Source organism: Simochromis diagramma, unplaced genomic scaffold (genome assembly GCF_900408965.1).
Source record: "Simochromis diagramma unplaced genomic scaffold, fSimDia1.1 OVJJ01000692.1, whole genome shotgun sequence".
In the NCBI taxonomy this organism is placed as follows: domain Eukaryota; kingdom Metazoa; phylum Chordata; class Actinopteri; order Cichliformes; family Cichlidae; genus Simochromis; species Simochromis diagramma.
In genome coordinates, this window is record NW_024387485.1 from 641,300 (window position 1) to 664,161 (window position 22,862).

General features: G+C 42.8%; 1 protein-coding gene across 1 annotated transcript; it reads left to right on the plus strand.

Annotated features, from left to right (window-relative positions):
* The first annotated feature begins 338 nt into the window (after window positions 1-338).
* LOC120724527 (ankyrin repeat and BTB/POZ domain-containing protein 2-like) lies at window positions 339-22,862 on the plus strand. Its single transcript, XM_040016758.1, has 17 exons — window positions 339-1,358; window positions 12,010-12,138; window positions 13,125-13,332; window positions 13,437-13,589; window positions 13,919-14,084; window positions 15,077-15,166; window positions 15,245-15,346; window positions 15,474-15,570; window positions 15,917-16,043; window positions 16,134-16,387; window positions 17,808-17,986; window positions 18,755-18,860; window positions 18,946-19,048; window positions 20,563-20,635; window positions 20,720-20,788; window positions 21,202-21,315; window positions 21,925-22,862. Exons 1-17 carry the CDS (start codon window positions 479-481, stop codon window positions 22,168-22,170), a joined length of 3,096 nt encoding a protein of 1,031 aa, XP_039872692.1. The 5' UTR covers window positions 339-478; the 3' UTR covers window positions 22,171-22,862.

Below are 22,862 nucleotides of genomic sequence, written 5' to 3' on the forward strand. Positions count from 1 at the left end.
CAGAGGACAAATTTAATTACATTTTTGGAAATACAGTTCAGCTTCCGTGTTGTTCATGCTGGCTTTTAACAAAATATGTCTCATCTGGGCTTTTCCAACTTGGAAAGTAAAAACAGCTGAGGTGAAAAGGAGTTCTAGTCCAGCGTAGTTTTTAATGTGAACATCATACACCAGACTTTTTTTCCCAATGACTTTAACACACCCACAGATAATCACGCGTAGTTATAGCCGCAGGGAGGTGCTGACGAGCAGGGTGAAAAGGATGTTGTGGCAGGACTGTGAGTTCGAGTTTGATTGGTCGCTTGTGCGTAAAACACTCCGTCCCTCTTTAAACTGCGGTCAGGTTTGGTACAGCCTCTCCTACAGCTGTGTGTTTCTGGCAGCTGGATGTAGGAGCCTCTCTTCTTTAAACTGGGGCTCAAAATTGGAATGGTAAACACTAGCTGGGTTCTTTATTGTGCGTAAAGAGCTCCACATCATGTCCAACAATGTGTTGATTAAAACCCTAGAGGGCCTGTGCCTGGATTCGGGTTATATGGCGGGGGAGAACTGCCCGTCACTCAGCCTGTCCTCGGGCAGGTCGGGGCACTCGCAGCCAAATTTGAACACACCTCACCGGGGTCCTTGCTGGCAGCACGCCGGCTCCCTGTACAGCAGAAACGGTAGCTGGGACACTGTGAGCACGCTGCCGGAGGACGTGATAGATATCCTAACGAAATGCCCCTTTCTGCCCGAGCTGGAGGAGTATCCCTGGATCGAACAGGAGCTGCTGGAAGTTGTGCGTAAAGTTGCCCGCACGCGTGCGTCATACACGAGGGAAGCGGTCCACCGGCTCTCTGTCCTGCTCCGGAGAGCTTTGGTGCGCATCTCCCGGGAGGCTCAGCGGCTGAGTGAGCTGCACAGGCGGTGCACACGGCTGGAAGTGCAGAGCGCAGTGAGGCTGGTGTTGAGTTGGGGTCTCGCAGAGAAGTGCATCTCATCTGCTGTGAAGGCGGTGTCCCTGTACTGCATGAACTCAGGCAACACCGCGCGTCAGCGCGGCAAGTCCTCGCGCTGCGGCCTCACGCTCTCCGTGGGCCGTTTCTTTAGGTGGATGGTGGAGACGCGGGTGTCGGTTCGTGTGCACGAGTACGCTGCAGTGTGCCTAACAGCCTGTGTCGAAACTTTGGCAGAGGAAGTGGCAGGACGTGGGCTGCAGGCGGCGAGGCTGACCGCGGAAGAGGAGGGAGGGCAGATCGACGGGGTCATCTGCGGTCCGGTGACCACCGAGCTGCTGGATGGAGCTGTGAGCAACGACGCAGAGCTGTGGGGGCTGCTGCAGGTCTACGAGCATCTCATATGTGGCAAAAATGCCAGTGGTGAGTTCAGTGACCTCATGACGAGATTTTGAACCTTACTTTTAATAAAGTATAGATCTTTAAAAATTCTGATCTAAATAAAAAGACAAAAAAGGATCAAAATGCAAATGTTATTAATTTATCGCTTAAGTTTAAAGCAGGTATTATATGCACATGTACAGGCTGTTTTTCTCTCCCCTGTCAAGAACCTTAGATTGAAAAATGACAACTACAGAAAATCCAAAATAAGAAATAGCTTTACAACAACCAACTCATCCAAGTTACCTTCCAGCAGATCCACAAACGATGCTTCAGAAAGTTCAAAAAAGGTTCTGACACCTTTTTTTCTGATACAGTGGATACAATGTGTTCTTTGTGCAACATTCCAATCTAATGTTCACTTTTATTATAATTATGTTCATCTGGTTACAAAACGATTTGTCCATTAGGACTTGTTTTGTTTTGGAGCTCTTACTTCACTGTCAGTCACAGTGAAGCAGTGTTCTTTTGACCTCTGTTGTTATAGGAGTCATATATATATATATATATATATATATATATATATATATATATATATATATAGAGAGAGAGAGAGAGAGAGAGAGAGAGAGAGAGAGAGAGAGACAACAACACTATGTCCAGCTGTAGCATGCTAGTCTGAGGCTAGTCTGAGGCTCTGCTGAGATTTCTCTTTCCAAATTTTTGTCACATTTATCTTATAATATGTGATATTTCCTCTTCTTTCTCTGTTACACTTTCACATCACAGCTTGTGAGAAAGAGGAAGATGTCTGGATGAAAACCTGCCAGCTTTTGTTATTTCAATCAGTCTTTGAAAAAAAAAACTCTTCTTCAGTACAGTGCCAGGACTTGCATACATGCATACATGCATCTGTGACTGACGGTTGTGGGCTACATCTTCACAGGCTGACCTCACTACAGAGGGGAAAAACCTTGACTTCCTACTCGGTCCTCTGTTGAACTGGGTAGTGTTACAGATTAGACGAGTTGATGATGGCATTAAATTGCTGAGAACTCTCCAGAGTCCCGATAATAAGAACCAGAAGCTTAAGAAGTCTACAAACACCACAGAGAGAGCAATTAGAAAATCCTTCAGACAGGAAAGAGGCATTTTGGGTAGTAAGTAGGAAACACTGTCTGTTAGACTCACTGAGGTCAGCTTTGTTCTTCTTAAACATATTTTGCCTTTGAATAATCACAGCATGGACAATGAGCAACTGAGGAAGTGTTACAGAGCAAAGTTTGCATGAATCTTATGTCACAAAATTGACAAGAGATGCTTTCGGCCTCGAGTTTGAAGGGCAGATTAATTCCTTGGGCTCTTTATTGTATTCTTGAGCAGTCTTTGTGGCCTTGCTCCTGCTGTGGGAGGGTGCTGCTGATGGAGAGTGTTGTTGCCATCATTAGGTGTGCTTGATCGGCTGCAGCTTTTAAGTGGGAGGTACATGTTAAAGCAAGATCCACATGAATGCTAGGACTGAGGCTTGACAGCTTCATGTTTGAATTCGGGAGACAGACGGTTACGTTTTTACAGATTTGGATTAGAACTTTGTTTCTTTTGATAAAGCATATGTTATGGCTGGATCAGGTGACCCTGAATCCTCCCTTGGTTGTGCCGAGGCTGGTGAGGGCATCCCATGATGCACTGTCTTTTTTTTCTCTTCACTTACCTTTTTTTCACCCACTGTGTGTTTATACACCACCCTGCGTTTCATCATTAGTTATCATTCATCTTGTCGTGAAATCGATCAATGGAGAGCAGTGTCGCAAACCACGGAGACCCCAGAAAAGTGCAATCAAACGTTGAGTTTATTAACAGCCCGGAGAAAACATCAACATATGTCTTCTGACCAAAATACATGTTGTGGACACTTATAAAGCAGTGGGGTACACGCCCCCCCATGGCGTCAATGACAGATTAAAATAGGTTCCAGACATTAGTCACAGTTAATCGTACATCTTGTACATCTTTAATAGCTATAAGCAGACATAGAACTTCTCTTTTCTATAACACCTTCCATACAAGGTAATAAACTTCAAGCCCTCAGGGTCTCTGGGGCTAATTATTGACTCTGGTCGTCTGTTGCCAAGTAGAGTAAAATGCAACAGGTTTGCAACAAGAAGCTGGGAACATTTGTGCCTCTGCTCAGGCCTATTCCTAGATTATATGTGTTGTAAGCATGCATTGCAGTTATCCTTCTATGTTCTAGTTTCCCTCAGCATGTATCACCTGGACAGTCACGCCAGTGAAGCTTAAGACCCTTAATGAACCGAACATCAACTCAAAATAAGCACAGATATGCAATATGTATAAAATACTTCTAACTGTACCTGTAATAAAAGTTAACATAATGGAAGGGTCCTCAAATGCAATATCAATACTGTAAGAAATGTTATTAAATGAAATAATGCTGTAAAGAATGTTATTAATGCAATTATAATGATGCAGATTATATGGCAGCAATAAAAGAATTTCTGTATCTCCACAATCTCTACTCTTCTCCCCTTATCCCAAGCGGATGGTCACCCTTACCTGAGCCTGGTTCTGTCAGGTTTCTTCCTGCTAAAAGGGAGTTTTTCTTTCCCACCGTAATGTATTTATATAGCACTCTTCACAGGATAAAAACCACAAAGTGCTTCACAGTAATATAAAACAGATATACATTAAAAAAACAGCACAATCAAACTTACAGCAGAAATCTAATTAAAAGCTAGTCTAAATAAATGAGTCTTAAGCTGCTTTTTAAAAGAATAAATACAATTAAAGCAACGCAATGATGGAGTTAGAGCATTCCTCAACCTGGGGGCCACCGCTCTAAAAGATCTATCAACTCTGGTCTTAAAACGAGTTCGTGGGACTACCAGCAGCCTTTGATTAGATGATCTCAGGCTGCGAGAGGGAGTGTGGGGTTCTAAAAGATGAGAAATGTGGGCAGAGGCATCACAATTCAAAGCTTTAAAAATCAGTACCAAGATTTTAAAATGAATTCTGAAATGTACTGGAATCCAGTGTAATGAGCGTAAAACTGGTGTAATGTGCTCCGTTTTTCGTGTCTTAGTTAAAAGCCTTGCAGCAGCATTCTGGACTAACTGGAGACGGTCAAGATTCCTGTTGCTCAAATAAAGATACAGACTGTTACAATAATCTGAGCGAGATGAAATAAAAGCATGAATAACCATTTCTAACTCAGATTTAGACAAATTTTGCAGTTTGGAGATGTTTCTTAGCTGAAAAAGGCAGTTCCTAATGAACTGTCGAGAGTGTTGTTCTAGGGACATGGCAGAATTTTAAAAAAAAAAGGTACCTGAGGCTCGGGTGAACAGTTGAGCCAAGAGAACCAAGATGCTGTTTGATTAGAGATATCTGGTTGTCGGGGGCAATAATTAATGTTTCTGACTTCTCAGAGTTCAACTGTAAGTAGTTGTCACCAAGCCACTGTTCAATGGAAGCTAAACATTTAATTAAAGAGGACAGTTTATGGACTTCCATCGGCTTAAAAGAGCAGTAGAGTTGAATATCATCAGCATAGAAGTGATAAGACACCTCAGGGAACTGCCTGATTATAAGTCCTAGAGGTAACATGTACAGGAGAAAAAAAATAGGACCCAGAACTGAACCCTGTGGTACCCCACATGTCAGATCCTTAGAATGTGACATAAACTGATTTGCAAAAACACTAAAAGATCTGTTGGAGAGGTGTGACTGAAACCACTCCAGAGCCAGACCGGATACAGCGACTATGTCCCGGAGCCTGTTAATCAGGATAGTATGGTCAACGGTGTCAAAGGCAGATGTTAAGTCCAACAAAACCATGACTGAGGATGCTCCGGAGTCAGCTGACATCATAATGTCACTAGAGACTTTAATTTTGCGGTTTCTGTTGAGTGACTTTTATGGAAACCCGACTGAAATTTGTCATAAATTTCATGTTTTTCTAAAAAAAAGTGGTAAGTTGATCTGCAACTACTTTTTCCAGAATTTTCGACAATAATGGAAGCTTAGAGATAGGCCTATAATTCTTAAGCTGTGTTGGATCCAAACCGCTCTTTTTAATATTGGCTCAACAACAGCATGCTTACAGAACCTAGTGACCACACCTGGTGAAACAGAGTTGTGATTTGGGACTATATAAATGACACTGAATTGAATCGTTTCCCTTATATGTTCAAACTGCCTGCAACACGCTGGGATACTACAGGTCCCAACCCTCAAATGAGGACGAACAGGGAAAGTAAATGAATGAGTGCTGTTAGCCTCTGACCCATACACACACACGCACACACACGCACACACACACACACACACACACACACACACACACACACACACACACACACACACACACACTTGTATAAATGCATCTTTCTTTAATAGGAACAGTCCCAACCCTCAAATGAGGACGAACAGGGAAAGTAAATGAATGAGTGCTGTTAGCCTCTGACCCATACACACACACACACGCACACACACGCACACACACGCACACACACGCGCACACACACACACACACACACACACACACACACACACACACACACACACACACACACACACACACACACACACACACTTGTATAAATGCATCTTTCTTTAATAGGAACAGTTGGTCCAAACAGCCACAGTCTTCTTCCTGATCTGGCAAGAAAAGCAGTGAAACCTGAGCAAATATTTCCACTTTGTTTGCAGACAGCTTGCTGATAGCATCCACAGACACAGCTCATAATAAATACAACAGAAAGCAGATTTAGGCTAACACTGCACCACACATGGTTGTCAGATCAGCTCAGAGCGAACTCCTTACATGAGGCTTTTTTTGTCTTCCTTTGTGACATCTGTAGTTTTCATCTGCTTCTGTGTAGGTTAAAAAAATCAGTGAACTATTTTTACTCCTGAGCATCCTTCAGTAACTCTCCTCTTTCCTCCAAATATATTTGAATAACTCTGACGTCCTTCAACACGATGCACTGATGAGGCTGATTTCTGGGTCATGAGCAGGATGACAGAGAACAGAAAAAGAGGCGCAGATGAATTACAGTGGTTACAGTTGTTCTGCTGCAAACTGGTAATGGCTCAGAGAGCAGACGCACCCGGTCATGATGGTGTTTGCCGTGTCACCAACAAAGATGGCTTACCTGAAGAACGCTTTGGTTATGTGAAAGCTGACTTAGATTTATTTACTGTGTCAGCTCTACAGGCAGGATCTCAACAACCAAATATTACTGTAATCAGTACTATTAGTGATGTCACAATCCTTTGTGCAAGGTCGTGGGAGCTATCTTTGGGCAGATATTTTGAAGCATTATCCAACAACAACAACAAACTTTATTTATATAGCACATTTAAAAACCAGTGGTGTACCGGCTCACTCCTGGTGGCCGATTGGTGGGGCCTGGCGCCTGTGGCCCGGCTGGGCTCCTTCCGGGGGGGTGGGATGTCCGCAGGCCTCTGGCCTCTGGGCCTGAAGCTCGGTCCTCTCTGGCACAGCTGGCTGCCGGCAGAGCCCGCGGGCACGCCACTGCAACCCCCTCTGGCCTCTGCTCCGTAGCTGCTGGGTGACCTCTCGTTTGGGGCTATACTCAGCTCTTCCCAGGAGGGTGGCACGGTTCCCCCCCTTTTGGTGGTTACATGGAGAAACCTTTGGAATACAAGCATGCTGATCCACACAGGTATGCACACAGGTGTGCACACGGGTATTCACAGACGCGGACTACACCTTTCTTGGCTGCTGCCTCAAAGCACATTGTGCGCTGTCTATCTTGCGTGCTGCACAATATCGTTTATTATTTAGTATCTACTGTTATCTACTGCTAGCTAGTTTATTGTGATGGTGCTGTTTTTTATTATGTTGCTCTTTGTTGTTTGCTTTCTCTTCTGTTTTTTTTTTCTCCATACAGGTGATCCAGGTGTTTTGTTTGTTTTTCTTTTTTTCTTTTTTTCTTTCTTCCCCCCCTTCTCACCGTCTCTTCTCCCCTTTGGTTTTCTTTCTCTCCCTCTCTTTCTTTCATTCTTTCTCCCTGTCTTATCCCCCAGTCATGTCTGTCCCGTTTGTAGCAACTGAAAATAAAATAAATTCATAATTATAATAAAGGTCAATCAAATGGACCAATATGGCAAGGCCATGATGATCCACTTGGTAAAGTAAATCCACTTGGCATCTTTCTTGGCCTTAAGACAACAATTCTGACGGCTAAAGATCCAAACGGGACACAAAAAAAAATAAAAAAATAAAAAAAATAAATAAAACAGTGGTGTACCAAAGTGCTTAACATGCAAGAGAATAGGATGAAGTAACAGAGAAGGATGAGGGCTATGGCAAGGTACCAAAACAGCTAGCAAGTTGAATGGCATTAAAACACAAAAGCAAAAGAAACTGCATATGAAAGCATAAAAGAAAACTAAGTGTAAAGGATAAAACAGTCAACAAAAAAAAAGATTACTAATGAACACTTGAAATGTTTGGTAAACTTGGTGTGTGTGTGTGTGAGTGTGTGAGTGTGTGTGTGTGTGTGTGTGTGTGTGTGTGTGTGTGTGTGTGTGTGTGTGTGTGTGTGTGTGTGTGTCAGCTATGACTGAGGAGGAAGTGGATGCAGCCAGCTGGAGACAGTATCTGATGCTGGGTCAGATTACATGGAGTAATCCAACACTCATTGGCTACCAAATGTCACTTAATGTCATCTCCATCTGGCCTTTATGTGAAACTATAAAACAGAAGGAAAATGTGGTTTAATGTTTAATGGCTTGGCTACTTTGGGTTGTATTAGCAGGAGGATACAATCTGTGAGCTCCACCACAGAGCGAAGGAAGGCTCCAGCAGGAGCATTTTATGGACAACTGCACCAAAGTAAATGGTTAACCAGAGGTCGAGTACATTGGACGGCTCTGTCCTGACCAGCTTTAATCAAACTGTAAACTTCTTTGTGACAGGAGGCCGTTTGGATGTTGGAGCTCTGCTCTGCTGTTAACAGCATCTCATGGCTGCTGATTCCTGGCTCTGTGCGCTCATTGCCCCAAGCCAACACAGAATCGCTCCAGACATGCGGCCTGCAGGTTTTAACCAGATTATACTACGAAAACAACATCTTCTGCCTGTGTGTTTGACATTTCTCTGAGCGGAGGCTTTATTTAATCCCACCCAAGTAAGAGCACAGGATTCTCTGTTTCTGTGCCATTTGAATCTTGTTTCTGCAGCTTCTTCATGTTTGCTCCATTAGTGTTGTCATGTTGGCTCCATGTGAAACAGAGATCATATCATAAAAGTCCTGATACGGATTGTTTCTACCATAAGTTGACTTTAAACAGTCTGTTCAGGTTCCTTGATGTTATGAACACTGAGCTAACCCCTGCTCTGACTGACCTTCTGACCTCTGCTTAAAACACTGAGATTGTTTAGGATCATACTGTATTGTACTGTACTGTATTATCATACTGTATACTACACAAACAAGTGACTTACTGGTGCTTTTGGGTGAACTGTGTGAATTCAAAAATCCCTTTTCCATGGTTATAATATTTCTGTAGCTGCAGGCTCTTGTCTACATTGTTGGGTTAAGCATCCATCTCTCTAATATTCTGACCAACAGGTCAAGGTAAAAAAGGCAGTGCTATAGTGGAGACACTGACACCATGGATACCACAGCCAGTTATTAACTTTTATTTAAACTGGGGTACAGGTTTTGGCTAATTAAATTGAGAAAAGTCAGAAGAAATGAAACGCCGTGTCCTTAGTAGAATGAAAGCCAAATAAGTGAGGGATGCATCTTACATCCAAAGCATGCCTAATGGTCTGATTACAATTTGTCAGTCGCAAAAAGCATGCTCTGCCTTTATCATCTATTTTAATGAACCAAAGTATGAACAGAGAGATATACTTAAGAAGGCCTTTATGCAATAAATTATTTAAAATGATTAATAAGATCATTTTCTTAAACTTGACCCTGATGACTATTAGAAAGAATTCGAGACTACTGACTCAGTTTTTAGATGCAGAGGCTCGACTGCATCCACAGTTTTGCTGGTTGAAGATGTGATCACCAGGTAACCTTTTGTTCCCAGCTAGTTGACATCCTAGTTTTACTCTAGTGTGATGTAGTCCCAAAATATTAGAACAGCAACAGGTTATAAATGACTTTAACAGAAGTTCAAAAAAGCCTTAATTTATTTGATTAGCAACAATCTGTGATTCCCTGTTTTCTCAAATCAGAACAACAGTTGCCTCAATGCGCTTTATGTTGTAAGGTAAAGATCACACAATAATACAACAGACAAAACCCTGAAAATCATGTGACCCCGTATGAGCAAGCACTTTGGCGCCAGTGGGAAGGAAAAACTCCCTTTTAACAGGAAGAAACCTCCAGCAGAACCAGGCTCAGGGAGGGGCGGGGCCATCTGCTGCGATTGGTTGGAGTGAGAGAAGGAAGACAGGATAAAGACCCTCTGTTAAAGAGAGCCAGAGATTAATAATAACTCATGACTAAATGGGGAGTGGTGAATAAACACAGTGAGAAGGTGACAGAGGTCTGCCTACATGATTCCAGTTGGATGTTGTTGAGTTTCTATTGCTTTGATGCCATGAGCATTACTCTTACTCTTGTTACTAGTCTTTACTCTAAATTATTTTTGTAGCAATAATAAAACCTTCTGCATGTAAATGTTCCATGTTGTCACTATCTGACCCGTTTTCACAGCACTGCAGAGGTTTTCTTTCTTTTTAATTTATTTCCTTCTCTCCTGGTTTAGTCTGGATCGGGACTGAGATTGTAACCTTAAACCCTTACACACAAACACACACTGAAACACGCACTCAACCTTTGACTCTCTGGTTCTGTTGTCTCAACCAAACACTTGCAGTATTATACCATGCAGCAGAAAAGAGCTGTTGTTTTCGGGGCCGGGGACTGAGCCTCTCTCTCCATTTGGGACACACACACACATACACTCAGTCTTTCTCACAGTGTGTGCTTGCAGGCTCGAGGGTTGTTGAGCACTGTTTTCACTGAGCCGCAGGTACACACAAGGAGACCGTCAAAGGAAATGACTTAATCACTCATGATTCTGGATGTAAGCAGGGCAGTGTTGGGAACAGGAGCTCAGGCGTGTCTTTAGGGGGGGTCGGTCCTACACGGGTCGGTATTAGAGAACAGTGATTTGTGCTTTGTCCGCTGCAGACTGGTCCTCTGTTGTGCACCAGTGAATAGATGCCTGTTCACCCTGTCTCCTGTCTGTAAACATAGCAGGGTAATGAGCATCGATTATCACCTACACAAGTCCGTTTTTTAACCAAAGATTTCTTTATTTCTGGCCAGGCCTGGTTTTAGAAAGCAGAGATGTTTTTTCAGTAGAGAGGAATGAATCAGCTCAGGCTGATAAACAGTCTGATTAACATTGAGCTCCCGTATATCCCAGAGGTGTTGGATGAGGTTTGGGCCACACCGTACGGTGAATATTGTCTCTAATACACTGAGCTGTATACTGCCTCAAGTGTCCTGCAGGTTTTAGATCTCACCCTGGGTCAACATACCTGAATCAAATGATGAGTTCATTACCAGGCCTCTGGAGAACTTCAACACATGTTGAGGAGGTCATTTAGCCATTTGAATCAGCTGTGTTGGATCAAGGACACATCTAAACCCTGCAGGGCACCGGCCCTCGACACCTGTGGTTTATGGTCGTGTCAAGGCTAAAGATCTGACCATAGAGAGAACCAGTGGAATTACATGATTCACAGTGAGCAAGGACTTGGCAACGGTGGGGAGAAAAAGACCCCCAAAACCTCTTTTTGCAAAACCAGGTTCAGGGAGGGGCCGCCATCTGCAGGGAAGGCGTCAAAGAGGATGAAGATCTGTCTGTCTTCTGACTGTGAAATCTGCTGGATCTTAAGTTTTAAAAACACTGGTGTATAGTAAGGATGCAGAAAATGCTAGCTTACTCTAGCTAGCTCTTACAATTATTGTACAATCTACCCTACAATATAGAGCTGACTGTTGTTGTGATTTGGCGCTATATACATAAAACTGAATTGAATTGAACTTGAAAACTAAGTACCTGTAAACGCTCCAGTGGTTACACCCACTTCACCATCCCCATCTGTCCTGGCTGGTCAGTCATGTTCATGTCTCCACACATGATCACTGTGAATGCCTCACTAAAGCTGGATTTGTATTCTGTTGGGCTTTTGGTTTTGCAGATTGTCATCAGTGATGTGGCTTCCATTGTGCGTAAGATTACGAGTCAGCAAATCCCCGATTCAAAAGCACACAATGGTCAGGGATCTACGAGTGTGTGTGTGTGTGTGTGTGTGTGTCTGTGTGTGTGTTGGCGTATATCTGTATGGGCTTTTCTAAAGTGGCTGCTTGGCTTTGAGAGTGAGTGCATCGCATCGTACTAGCAGATGGCCTGAAGTGGTGGTGCATCATGTCAATAACATGAGAGAGCTTTTGTGCTGCAGTGCGTTCAGAACTGTTGTATCTTTTGAATGATACTTTTGTAATGCTACGTTGCAGTGATGAGTTTAAAACTGGCAAAGAGTTTCTGAAGACAGAACCTTCTCCAACCACGTACATAGGCCAAAGTGATGCAACAAACCAACTCCCACCTTTATGCAGGAAACTTGGCTAAAAACTTACAGCTTCATAAATGTTCTTTGTGTTTGTAGGTGAGCTGTCACTCCCAGCCCACATCAGCCCATACACAGAGAGCAGGGAAGATGCCTACATCCAGCTGGAGCTGCGGATGTTGGAGCAGGCGCTCCTTGCCACCTGCGTTGGCAGCATTGGAGAGCTGAGTACGTGTGTGTTGTGTCAGTCAGCACAGTAGGCTCCTGTGTTTTGTGTGTGTTTATTTAAACTGTGACCGACGTCGGACTCCTGGGACACAGCGTTTCTCGCTGCCAGCTGCCACTTGGTTCCATAATCTGTGGCTTGTGTCCAAATAACAAGAGCACTTTCAGACCCTGCAGGCCACCGCACCTCATTATCTGGCACATAACCCAGGTAGCTACCACAACTAAAACAAGCTAGCTGCAGTAGGCTAACGTTAGCTTTTAAAAAGAACTTATTTCCAGATGTTTCTTTAGGTTGGAGTCTTTTGACGCTGAGAGCAGCTTGGCTGCACGGTCAGTAAGAAATGCATTCCTGCCTGTGCACTGCTGGCTCTGTTGTGCTGGCGCCGGGTCCATTGTGTAACTGACGCCACCAACATTAACAGGACGCTTACATTAGAGCCTCTTATTGCGTGTTTTGTTTGGGCTTCCTGCAATGCGTGGAATTACCACAATTAGAGAGGGGATGGGCTAACATATGAAACAGGAAATGACCGCCATGTAATGCATTTAACAAAGTAACTGTATTCTAATTATCACTTATTTAAGTGGTAACTGTAACAGAATACAGTTACTCATATTTTGTGTTTTTAAATACATAATGCTGGTACATGTACTCTGTTACTCCAGAACTCTGACTATTACAGACCCACTGTGATCCACTATGTCAACAAAACTGGAAGGTTCATAACTCAAAAACACTGGATCAGCAGGTAAATGGCAGATCAGAGGGAAAAATAATGCAAATTAAATTGTAACTGTATGAGCTTTATGGTAAATAATCTCAGCCTCATTATTGCTGTTGTTTTTCTTTCTTTCTTTTTTTTACATTTTTTCTTTGTCCATAAAACAGACATAAATACAAATATATTAAGTTTATAAACTTTCTGAAATTTCTGAAATATGACAGCCCGTGGTGGTGGGAAATGATGGTTCCCGTCTTTTTGCAGGTGATCTGGTGTGTCGAGCAATGCACCACATGCAGCGTCTAAGAAGCTCGAGTCCCTCCATCAGCCACTCTTCTTCAGCCAATCAAATGCCAGTATCCTGGGCTCCAGATGCCCTCCGCACACTCTACTACTTCCTGTCCAGCCCACAGATGGAATCACTGGAGAATCCCAACCTTGACCCTCCAACCATGACACTGAGCAGAGAGAGGTGTGTGTGTGTGTGTGTGTGTGTGTGTGTGTGTGTGTGTGTGTGTGTGTGTGTGTGTGTGTGTGTGGCCATCTCTATACTGTCTTATGTTAAACTTTTTTCAGGCCATTCTTGCTCCTCCCTCCTCTCATGGAGTGGATCCGTGTTGCCGTGGTGCACGCTGAACATCGCCGTAGCCTATTGGTTGATAGTGATGATGTCAGACAGGCGGCCAGACAGCTTTTGCCAGGACTAGACTGTGAGCCCAGGCAGCTGAGGTAGGACACCAAAGAATAAAACCACTGATCGTGTATACTGTCAAAGCAGGAGTTGACTGATTACCAACCTGTCTGCCATTATTCAACCTTCTCAACTAGACTGTATTGAAAGGATGCCTTAGATCCTCCAGGTACAGAAAGACTGCCTAGTGACCACAAAAAAGAAAAGGAAATCAAGCCTCCAATCAGGAACCCTGAATATCAAAACAAGCTTTATGGATATCAGTATGAGCAGCATCTAGTCCTCTAATAGGTGGATGTTCTCTAAAAATGCCGTGCAGATAGTAGTTAAATTGATATGACCCGTTTTTTACTGTGTTACTCTGCAGGCCAGAGTGCTGTTTCCAGTTGTTTAAATGTCTGGATGCAGAAGCTGCTTCGGCTAAATTCCAGTTGGATTTAGGATTCAGGATGCTCTCGTGTGGCCGAGCAGACCTGCTCCACCACGCCGCCCGGCTTCTAGGAGCTGAAGGTGTCAACACTATAGACGATCAGGTGAGTGCAGCTGTGTGTCAGTGACTGGAACAGATACTAGGTTGATGGTTTATACGTTTAAAATGTAATTCAGAAAACTGCTTAAAAATTTACTGAGAAGACTCCAATCAGAGTAAGGTCAGAAGAGCTCTGCTGGATAAATGTGATACCTTTGTCAGTATACAGATAGATTCATAGGAGACAGAGTCTAATATCAGCAGCTGTGGGACAGCTATGAATAATTTGTTTTCTAATGGTTACAATTTTATTTGCGAAGAAATTCATCAAGTCATTGCTAGTTAAGGTTAAAGGAATAATTGGTTCAACAAAGCTGTGACTCTGTCAGTCTGACTGCACTGACATGATGATGTCTCAGCTCTCAGATCTCTTTTTTATAGATTTATAGAGTTTGAAGTGTGTCTGATTTGTTGGCTTCTTCTTCAGAGTAGTCACATTATCATATGCTAGATAACAGTAACCGTAATAACAGGATCATGGACCTCTGTCGTAGCAGAGTTTAGGTAGCTGCTCTGCATTGTCTCAGCACATGGATGGAAGAAGATAACAGTGGCGGTATCACTTCCTTAAAGTTAGTTCCAGCCCTTTGAGAAAGACATCTACTGTAATGACATGTATTGTCCAGTGCTCATTATTGCAAAATTAAAATGATTATGTGTTTTTATATGTGATCTGCTCATTTTAGCTGACTCTACGAGCCAAACGATGCATTAGTCCGTTTGTTTTGTCTTGCATTGATTTACGATCTACAAATGTAAAAATGTAGATTCTTCTTTTGTGCACAAATAATGAGATACAACTGTATCTATTTTCACGATGCAAAATCATTAACATTTTAAAAATCTTAAATACATCTTACATATCATGTGTACATAGTTGCACTGGTGGATGTCATTCTGTTCCTCTGTCTCCTGATGTGTTTTCCATTGTATTACTTTGTATCTAAATTATGTACATAAATAAAAAGAAACAAAACCTACTATGTGTTCTTGCAGGGAATGAGCCCTCTAATGTACGCCTCAGCAGCAGGAGATGAGGCACTAGTGCAGATGCTCATTGAAGCCGGAGCTCACCTGGACATGCAGGTAAAGAGTGATGGTGGTGTAGGTAAAACCTCATTGCATAACAACAGGTTGTGAAGTATGTGTGTGCTTTATGTTCAGGTCCCTGGCAGCTCTGCCAGACATCCGTCTGTTTACCCAGGCAGTCGGCACTGGGTGGCCTTAACATTTGCTGTGCTTCACAGTCACCTGTCCGTGGCTCAGGTGAGTCCTTCAAACAGACTCCATCAGCAGAAAAACATTTCACTGGACTACTGAAATTAGCATTTTAATTGCTGCAGTGGTCTGACTGAATGAGTCTCTCACAGTATTGTGTTTCTCATGCTGGCAGCTGCTTTTGGAGGCCGGTGCAGACGTGGAGGGTGGAGCCTTGCTGGACAGTCAGGAGAGCTCAGCTGAGACACCACTACAGCTAGCTGCTGCAGCAGGTATCATTCTGCTGAACATTTTAATGTGTGTAATCTGAAGTTAACTGACAAAACTGTAGCTTTACCAAAGTGGACCTTTTTGATCAGAAACACATTGTTAATAAGAATAAATTACAATGGTGTGAATAAAAACTGGTTACAATATAACATCTATTTTGAGGTTTTCGTGTGGTTGACTGTTTGGTGAAAACTATTTGTATGAGTAGATGTTTTAGCAGAATAATGACTTGTATACTGACAGGGCTGCCAGTTTAGGCTCTATGAGGGGCCTCGTGGTCACATGTCTCACATGTCACATGTCACATGTTTCGAATGGATCCACCAATAGAACATCCGATCTTCTCAGGTTACTACGACATGGTTAGCCTGCTGCTCGCTCACGGAGCAGACCCTCTGATCAAAGTGCATCATGGGAATTCACCGCTGTATGAAGACATGAACTGCTTTAGCTATGCAGCAGCACATGGGCACAGGTGAGACTTAAAGTTCCACATTTTCCAGTTCCTGTTTTACCTTGCTCTTTCACACATATATAGCAACACATTTGTCCTTTCCACCTGCAGAAACATCCTCAGGAGGCTTCTGCAGCAGCCACAGCACAGGAAGGAGGACATCCTCTCTCTGGAAGAGATCCTGGCTGAAGGAGTGGAGGATGAGGAGGAAGAGGAACTACAATTTTCAACACAGCCTCTAGCTCCTGACTCCCCAAGCATTATTCCGAGTTTGTGTAAGAACAGGATGAAGGCCCTGCAGCAGGCAGCCTACTACAGCGCGGAGCACGGCTACCTGGACGTCACCATGGAGCTCAGAGACATGGGTAAGCACGTGATGTCAAACTGAGGAACTCTGAACTGGAGTAATCGACTTTTAAATAACAAGTAAATACATATGCACTGCAGGCTCCTGGTATAATTTTGAAATGTGCGTAATTAATTTTAAACTTGTGACAGATAAAAAAAAAAATTCATGCTGAAGAAATCAAAGGAGAGCAAAATGTGCGATTTACAGTCCTTTATTACAAAGCTCAGGATGAAAATATCCATGAATATCAGACAGAGATTCATCATGAGCTTCATAATGAGCCCAGTAACACCTTATTTGTTACTTTAATTGGCTCGAATGAAATCAAATTGATTAAAAAATTAGTTCATTAAAAAAACACACGTCCAGTGAAGTGAACACATTGAAACTATTAGCCTATTGTGCAGCCCTAGCACAGTACCAAGAAGCAGGCACAGAGGTGTATTTATGAAGCTCATTGCTGGGACATGAAAATCTACCTCAAGTGTTCACTGCTTGATAGAGTTATTATAATCTGACAGGAGGGTGTGTCGACATATAGAACAATCTGGAAAACAAAGAAAACATGTTTCAACAGCGAGCGTTTAAAACTGTTATCTAGTATTTTTATATACTTATCGGTTTAATAAATCTCCAAGTAACCAGTTTCAATTCATAACCTTTTCTTTTATAGTCAGGTGGGATGTGATGGACTGTAAGCGATTAGCTGCTGAGACTCAAACGTGAGACCAGTCCAAAAATACATTCTGTCTGCTTACATGAAGCAGCTCTCTGGTTCCGAGAACTCAGCTAGTAGAGTCAAATACGGTGGCCCTGAGAGGCCAAACGGACTGCAACTTAAGAACACACCAGCAATAAGAAAAACGCTGCAAAAGCACATAAAACACAACGGAAATGGGAAAAAAAACAAGGGAAGTGTTTCTGGGGAGACAATAACCCGACGGACCATTTGCAGGAATATGCTAAGATTGCGCTGAGAGACGTAAAAGAAGTTGAGGATGTGACAGCTAGTGCTGTCAGCGTTAAACGCGTTAGCACGGTTAGCTCGTTAACGCGTTTAACGCTGACAGCACGAATTTCAATATAAATTTGAACCCTTTTTTTTGTCCATGAGGTGTGCACGTTCTCTTTGTATTTGTGTGCTTCAACAAATGAAAGTGAAATAAACTGAATGAACTAACAAAAGCATTCAAAATCCAAACTTTGTATGATGCCAGGAAACTTGGTGGTTTTCCATATATTGCATTGAAAGCGTCTTTATAAAAGGAACATTTGCAATCACCTGCCTGCAGCTTCCTATTTCCTTTGGCTTTGATGAGCAGCGATCCAGAGAGCGGTGGGGAAAAACAGAGTAGTTTAACAGCTTGTTGCTTCTGGCTCCAACTGCACAAAGACCTCAAACACGTTCCCTGGTTCCCTCTCGCTGATCTCTCCAGGTGTCCCCTGGAGGCTGCACATCTGGTTAGAGTCTCTGCTCAGAGCCCAACAGCTGTGTAGGGACGATGTCATCATTTCCCTCCTCACAGAGTTCACCTCTATCAGGACGGAGGACTACAGCCCCGGGCTTCTCTCCACGGGCATCCCGCTCATGTTCAGCATGTTGGAGACCACCAAGGTACAACTCAGCACCTCTGCATCTCTGATTATGTGGATTTTCCTGTCTTTCCATAATTTCATGGAAATGCGGATGAAGGGTTTGAGGCAGAGCAGCTAAACAAAAGAAACAGAAATGATGATTCCTGACCTGTCTTGAAAAATAGCGATGGTACATTTTTATTGTTAAACAGATTTTAGAGAGTGGTGTCACACTCTGTGCCCAGTACAACAAACATCTACTAGCTCTACGAGGTGGCGGAAGTTCAGTTGGTTTTTTGCTCCCATGCATGAAAGACAAACTGTGTGTCACAATGACACTGCTGCAGAACGTGACGAAGCGTGGTTCCCGGCCACTCCCACACTTTTGAAAAGGTACAAAGAGCCAATCATTTGGGGACATTTATACCTGCAATGGGGACTATTCTGAAATTCAAACCTGTTCAAACTATGACACCATATTATAAAAATATTTTCTCATTTATTTACATACTTGTTTGTTCTTTGGTAATTTCTCAGTAAAGTTCATCACAGCACTCAGCAGTGGGATTAGTGTGAACCACGTTCACACATCCATCAGTGTCATACTCACATGCTGATGGATGCTTCGGGGAAAATTTGGGGTTTATTATGTTTCCCGCAGATGCTTCACCACTGGAGGAGTCAGAGTTTGGATCATCAGTCTTCTTATATAATACAGCATATATAAAGGACTGTGTGTGGATGTGTGCTGCTGAATGTGCAGAGGTCAGTGCTACGATGATCTCCTGTTCTGTTTTATTCTCTGTAGGACTACGTGGTAACAAAGCGTCTGGCGACTGTCTTTTCTCTCTGCTACGGCTCGTCTCCCGTTCCTCCGGTCCCACCTTTGGACGTCACTCTGTCCACACAGCTGGGTAACACTCCCCTCCTGCCAGTGTCAATGTTTAACATGTTACATTTGACCAACTTATGAAGGATTACATGGTTGTCTCTGCTCAGATATTCATTTTCTGAACAACAAAGAGATGTCAGATGTGACATTCATGGTGGACGGGCGCCCATTCTTTGCACACCGAGTGCTGCTGATGTCTGCGTCAGACAGGTATCATCTCTCTTCTCTGACTGACATGCCTGTTATTATTAACCTATAAGAGGCTGCAGACATGTTCTAGTCAATGCAAACAAAATTAATGTGTAAGGGCATGTAGCAAAAAGACTATACAATGCAAGAATACAGGCTCGTGCACGCAATGCTTGGAGAAACTGCATAACATGTAAATTGTAAGTAGTTAAATTTCCAATAATGAGGTCAGGGTATATGTGTAAATAAGAAGTCTGGGTGAGCTAACGGCTCAAGCTTTTGACTCCTCTAAACGCTACATTTCACAGTTTTTCTACTCTTGGATCTGTATGATGTCACTGAGAGCAGATATTATTAATATGATTAACTCTACAGCTCTAATTCAGACAGAGAAGGACATGAGGGACTGCACATGGCTCTAGTGTAAAGTTATTTTGAGCTCTTATTTAAGCAAAGCTCGTCTAGAAGAGTTATGATAAGTGAAATCCCCCAACAGACTCTCCAAACATGCTGCTGACTCAAAAACACTTAAGCACACTATAAAGTGCTGACAGTGTGAAATTAACCTAAGGTGTGAAGCAGCTTTGTTTAATTCATAACAGAGGAACCTGTCCACTACACTAAATATTCTGATGTACGTATGTATTGGAGTAGACGTGTTCAGATCCAGTAAAGTGGGATTTGGCAGGTTGGACCAGTGTGAGGGAAGAAAATAATTTAGAAATAAGACAAATACGCCTCAGCAGTTTTTTTGTCTTTGCATACAGGCTGTGATCAGCTGACCTGTTTGTGGTTGCTGCTTGCCGCCCTTGATTCTAACACTGCACTGCCGTAAGCTTCACCACAGTACTGCTCGCTAAGCAGTTTAACCTGCACCAAACTGTATTTTCATGAAACCTTTGAGTAATACAAAATAATTATACCTTAATTGTTTCTTCTCACAATATGTGAGATCAATTTCAAAATATCAACATTGTGAAATGGATCCAATATTATTTTTTTTTAAATAGCACGTGTAACTTCACTGAGTGACCCGACACGGCTCCGTGGGTGTGTTTTTGCCTTTTTCTTTTATTTTGATACAATCCGTTTTTATTATTCGTGGCACTTTCCGGCGCACGCTGCTCCAGCAGCTCCTCTCTCTCCGGCCCGGCTGCTACTGAAATAGGGAAGACCCACACAGCACACCCTGAACCTGCTGCTCCACTCCTCCCCTGCAGCCGAGCCACCAACCACACCCGGACACATCATGATTTAGAACCAAACTTTAAATGTTCATTTTATCAAATGGCACTGAGCACTGCTTACCTAGAAATGAACCTTTCATCCACTAATAGGAGGCATTCCTCAGTGAGCTTCCGTGTGCTATGATAACCAATGAGAGAAAGTATCCATTTTAATGTGATTATTGATCATTAATTCTTTCAGAACAGCTCTTACACTTTATTTAGAAAGTTTATGTGAACAAGTGGCCTCGAATGTCACCGCCTTTTTAAAGAATGAAATGTGTCCTGATGTGCGTTCTGTCCTGGCAGGTTTCGCCAGCTGCTCGCAGATTCCCCCGATAACATCGTCCACATCAATCACATGACCTACGGCACCTTCCAGGTGAGGAACTAGCTTACCCCTTGTGCTTCGGTGCAGATGTGACTGAGACGTTTAGGTGGATGAAGGCTGTTTGTTTCCCTGCAGATGATGATGAAGTCTCTGTACTGTGGAGGAACTGAGGGGCTGTCTGTGTCTCCCTCTGAAGCCTTGAAGGTAAACGTCCCACAGACTGTGAGTCACTGCCTGCTCCAGTCTGGGCCTTTTTTTAGGATTTCCAGCTTGTTATGGATTGTACTGGTTTGTGTTTCATTAGATGAATCTCTTTAAGCCACTGACTGTGAGGTAGGTTTAAACTATTTATGACTTCTTGCATTACTTCTGTCACCGGGGCAAATATTTTAGACGGCGTCTGTTATTTTCTGTTGTTTCTGCTGGCAGATCAGTCAAACATTTCTTTTTGGTAACGTGCTTTTTTGGACAGGAGCAGCGATCAGGTTATTACTGTGGCAGAAGTACACATCCACAAATGATTTTAATGTGTATTCACCACTCACGTGTGTGCATATCCAGCTTTGTAAATAGTGTAAAGTACACTGATGGTTTACTCTTTGGTATCTGTCTCATAGCTGTTGCCAGTGGCCACTTTCTACCAGCTCCGAGGTCTGCAAAGACGCTGTGAAATGTCACTGTCGCAAAGCCTTACTCTGGACAATGCTGTCAGCATCTACAAGGCTGCTAAGGTAAAAACACACAAGCTGACATATAAGAGCTCCTGTTTCTAATGAGAACAGTTAGATATCTGGGACACAGCTTTTATTCAAACCATAGACTGCATATGAAAGCACTGCCATGAAAAGTAGCAGTAGTAGTAGCCACGGCAAATCTAAATATCCCAAAAAAGATGAAATTGAAGGGGAGACTGATCAAACATAACTCAGGTAAAGTTTTGGATTGTTGCCTTTTGATGGGCAGTTACAGAACCTGATGATAGGACTCGTATAAACTCCACCACAAACTGTTTCTCTCACTTTATTACTTTAGAGTACAGATAAAATAAAGAATAGGCAAAATTTGTGATTTCTCATATTACATTTGATTGATTGGACCATGTTCTATTTAGACCTTCATGCTTCAGGCTGTGAAACTAAAAACTCGAGCCTTATTTTCTTTTAGGTGTAAAAATTATTGTATTTTTTAATGGTGACTCGAATTTCAAGATCATAATAGAAGGAACAACTGTTTGCATAAATGTTGCTGCGAAAAAAATCTCCAAGGAAAAATTTCCTATATCAACATCATATATAAAATGGATTATCGCAGAGACACTGACTCAGCTTCTGCACTTGCAGCACCATGGAGGAGCTGAACTCTGCAGGTTTTGTGAAGGATTCTTCCTGCAGAACATGGATCAGCTCCTGGACAGGGAGGACTTCCACAGCCTGCTGCTAGGAGGTCTCAGTCAAGAGCTGCTATACCCAGGCCTGGGCACCCGGTCTGGACTCGACCAAGATCAGGATCTACTGGTCCTCCTAAGTGACTTGGAGAATGTACTTATCCAGAGACTTTATATCCTCCACTCTGCATGTCGAGAGTAGAAATGGTGGAAATGTGGACTGTGTTCGACCACACTCGTATGTGTACCTGGGAATAGAAGCCATACTGTATATAGTGTAGAGACACATTTTAGTGTAGAAGAATCCCAGTATCGATGATCTTAATTAACAGCTCTTAACTGGTTGAAGGTTTTCCTGTTACTCTGGATTTGACTCTGATGTTGGTCAGATAAAAGGATCAATGTCACGTTTGGCTCTAGTTAGCTGTGATGAGTAAACGATCATTTCTTCATTTAATTTTCCGAGTTTTCACTCGGAGGATGTGTGTTTAATAAAGACATTATCTCAGACCACCTGTTAAAGCTGGTGATTTAACGTGTTAGCATTACTTTACATTATTTTAGCCCATATTTGGGAAGCACGCCAACACCAAAAAAGAATAATGAGAAATATCAGTACTCATTTAAAATGCAACCTTAGGAAAACATTTTCTACTCTGACTTGCTGTCAGATATGTTATAGTTATATGTTATGTCAGTGTTATACTTGTATAACTATGCATGTGACAAATAAAGAACCTTGAACCTTGAACCTTGAGATTCAGTCCTGTTTTTGTGGTAATCTGAAAAACTGTTGCTAGCAGATTTTATTAGCTAGCTCAGCGGTCCCCAACCCCCAGGCCACAGATCAGTACCGGTTTGTGAGTCGTTTGGTACCGGGCCGCGAGAGTTGAG

What these genes read in the sequence shown, in the direction of transcription:
- LOC120724527 (XM_040016758.1), top strand. Translation starts at nt 479, where the DNA reads ATGTCCAACAATGTGTTGATTAAAACCCTAGAGGGCCTGTGCCTGGAT. An exon ending in TGGCAGCATTGGAGAGCTGA is followed by an intron (nt 12,139 to 13,124) that starts GTACGTGTGTGT and finishes GTCTTTTTGCAG; the next exon opens with GTGATCTGGTGTGTCGAGCA. An exon ending in TCAACACTATAGACGATCAG is followed by an intron (nt 14,085 to 15,076) that starts GTGAGTGCAGCT and finishes GTGTTCTTGCAG; the next exon opens with GGAATGAGCCCTCTAATGTA.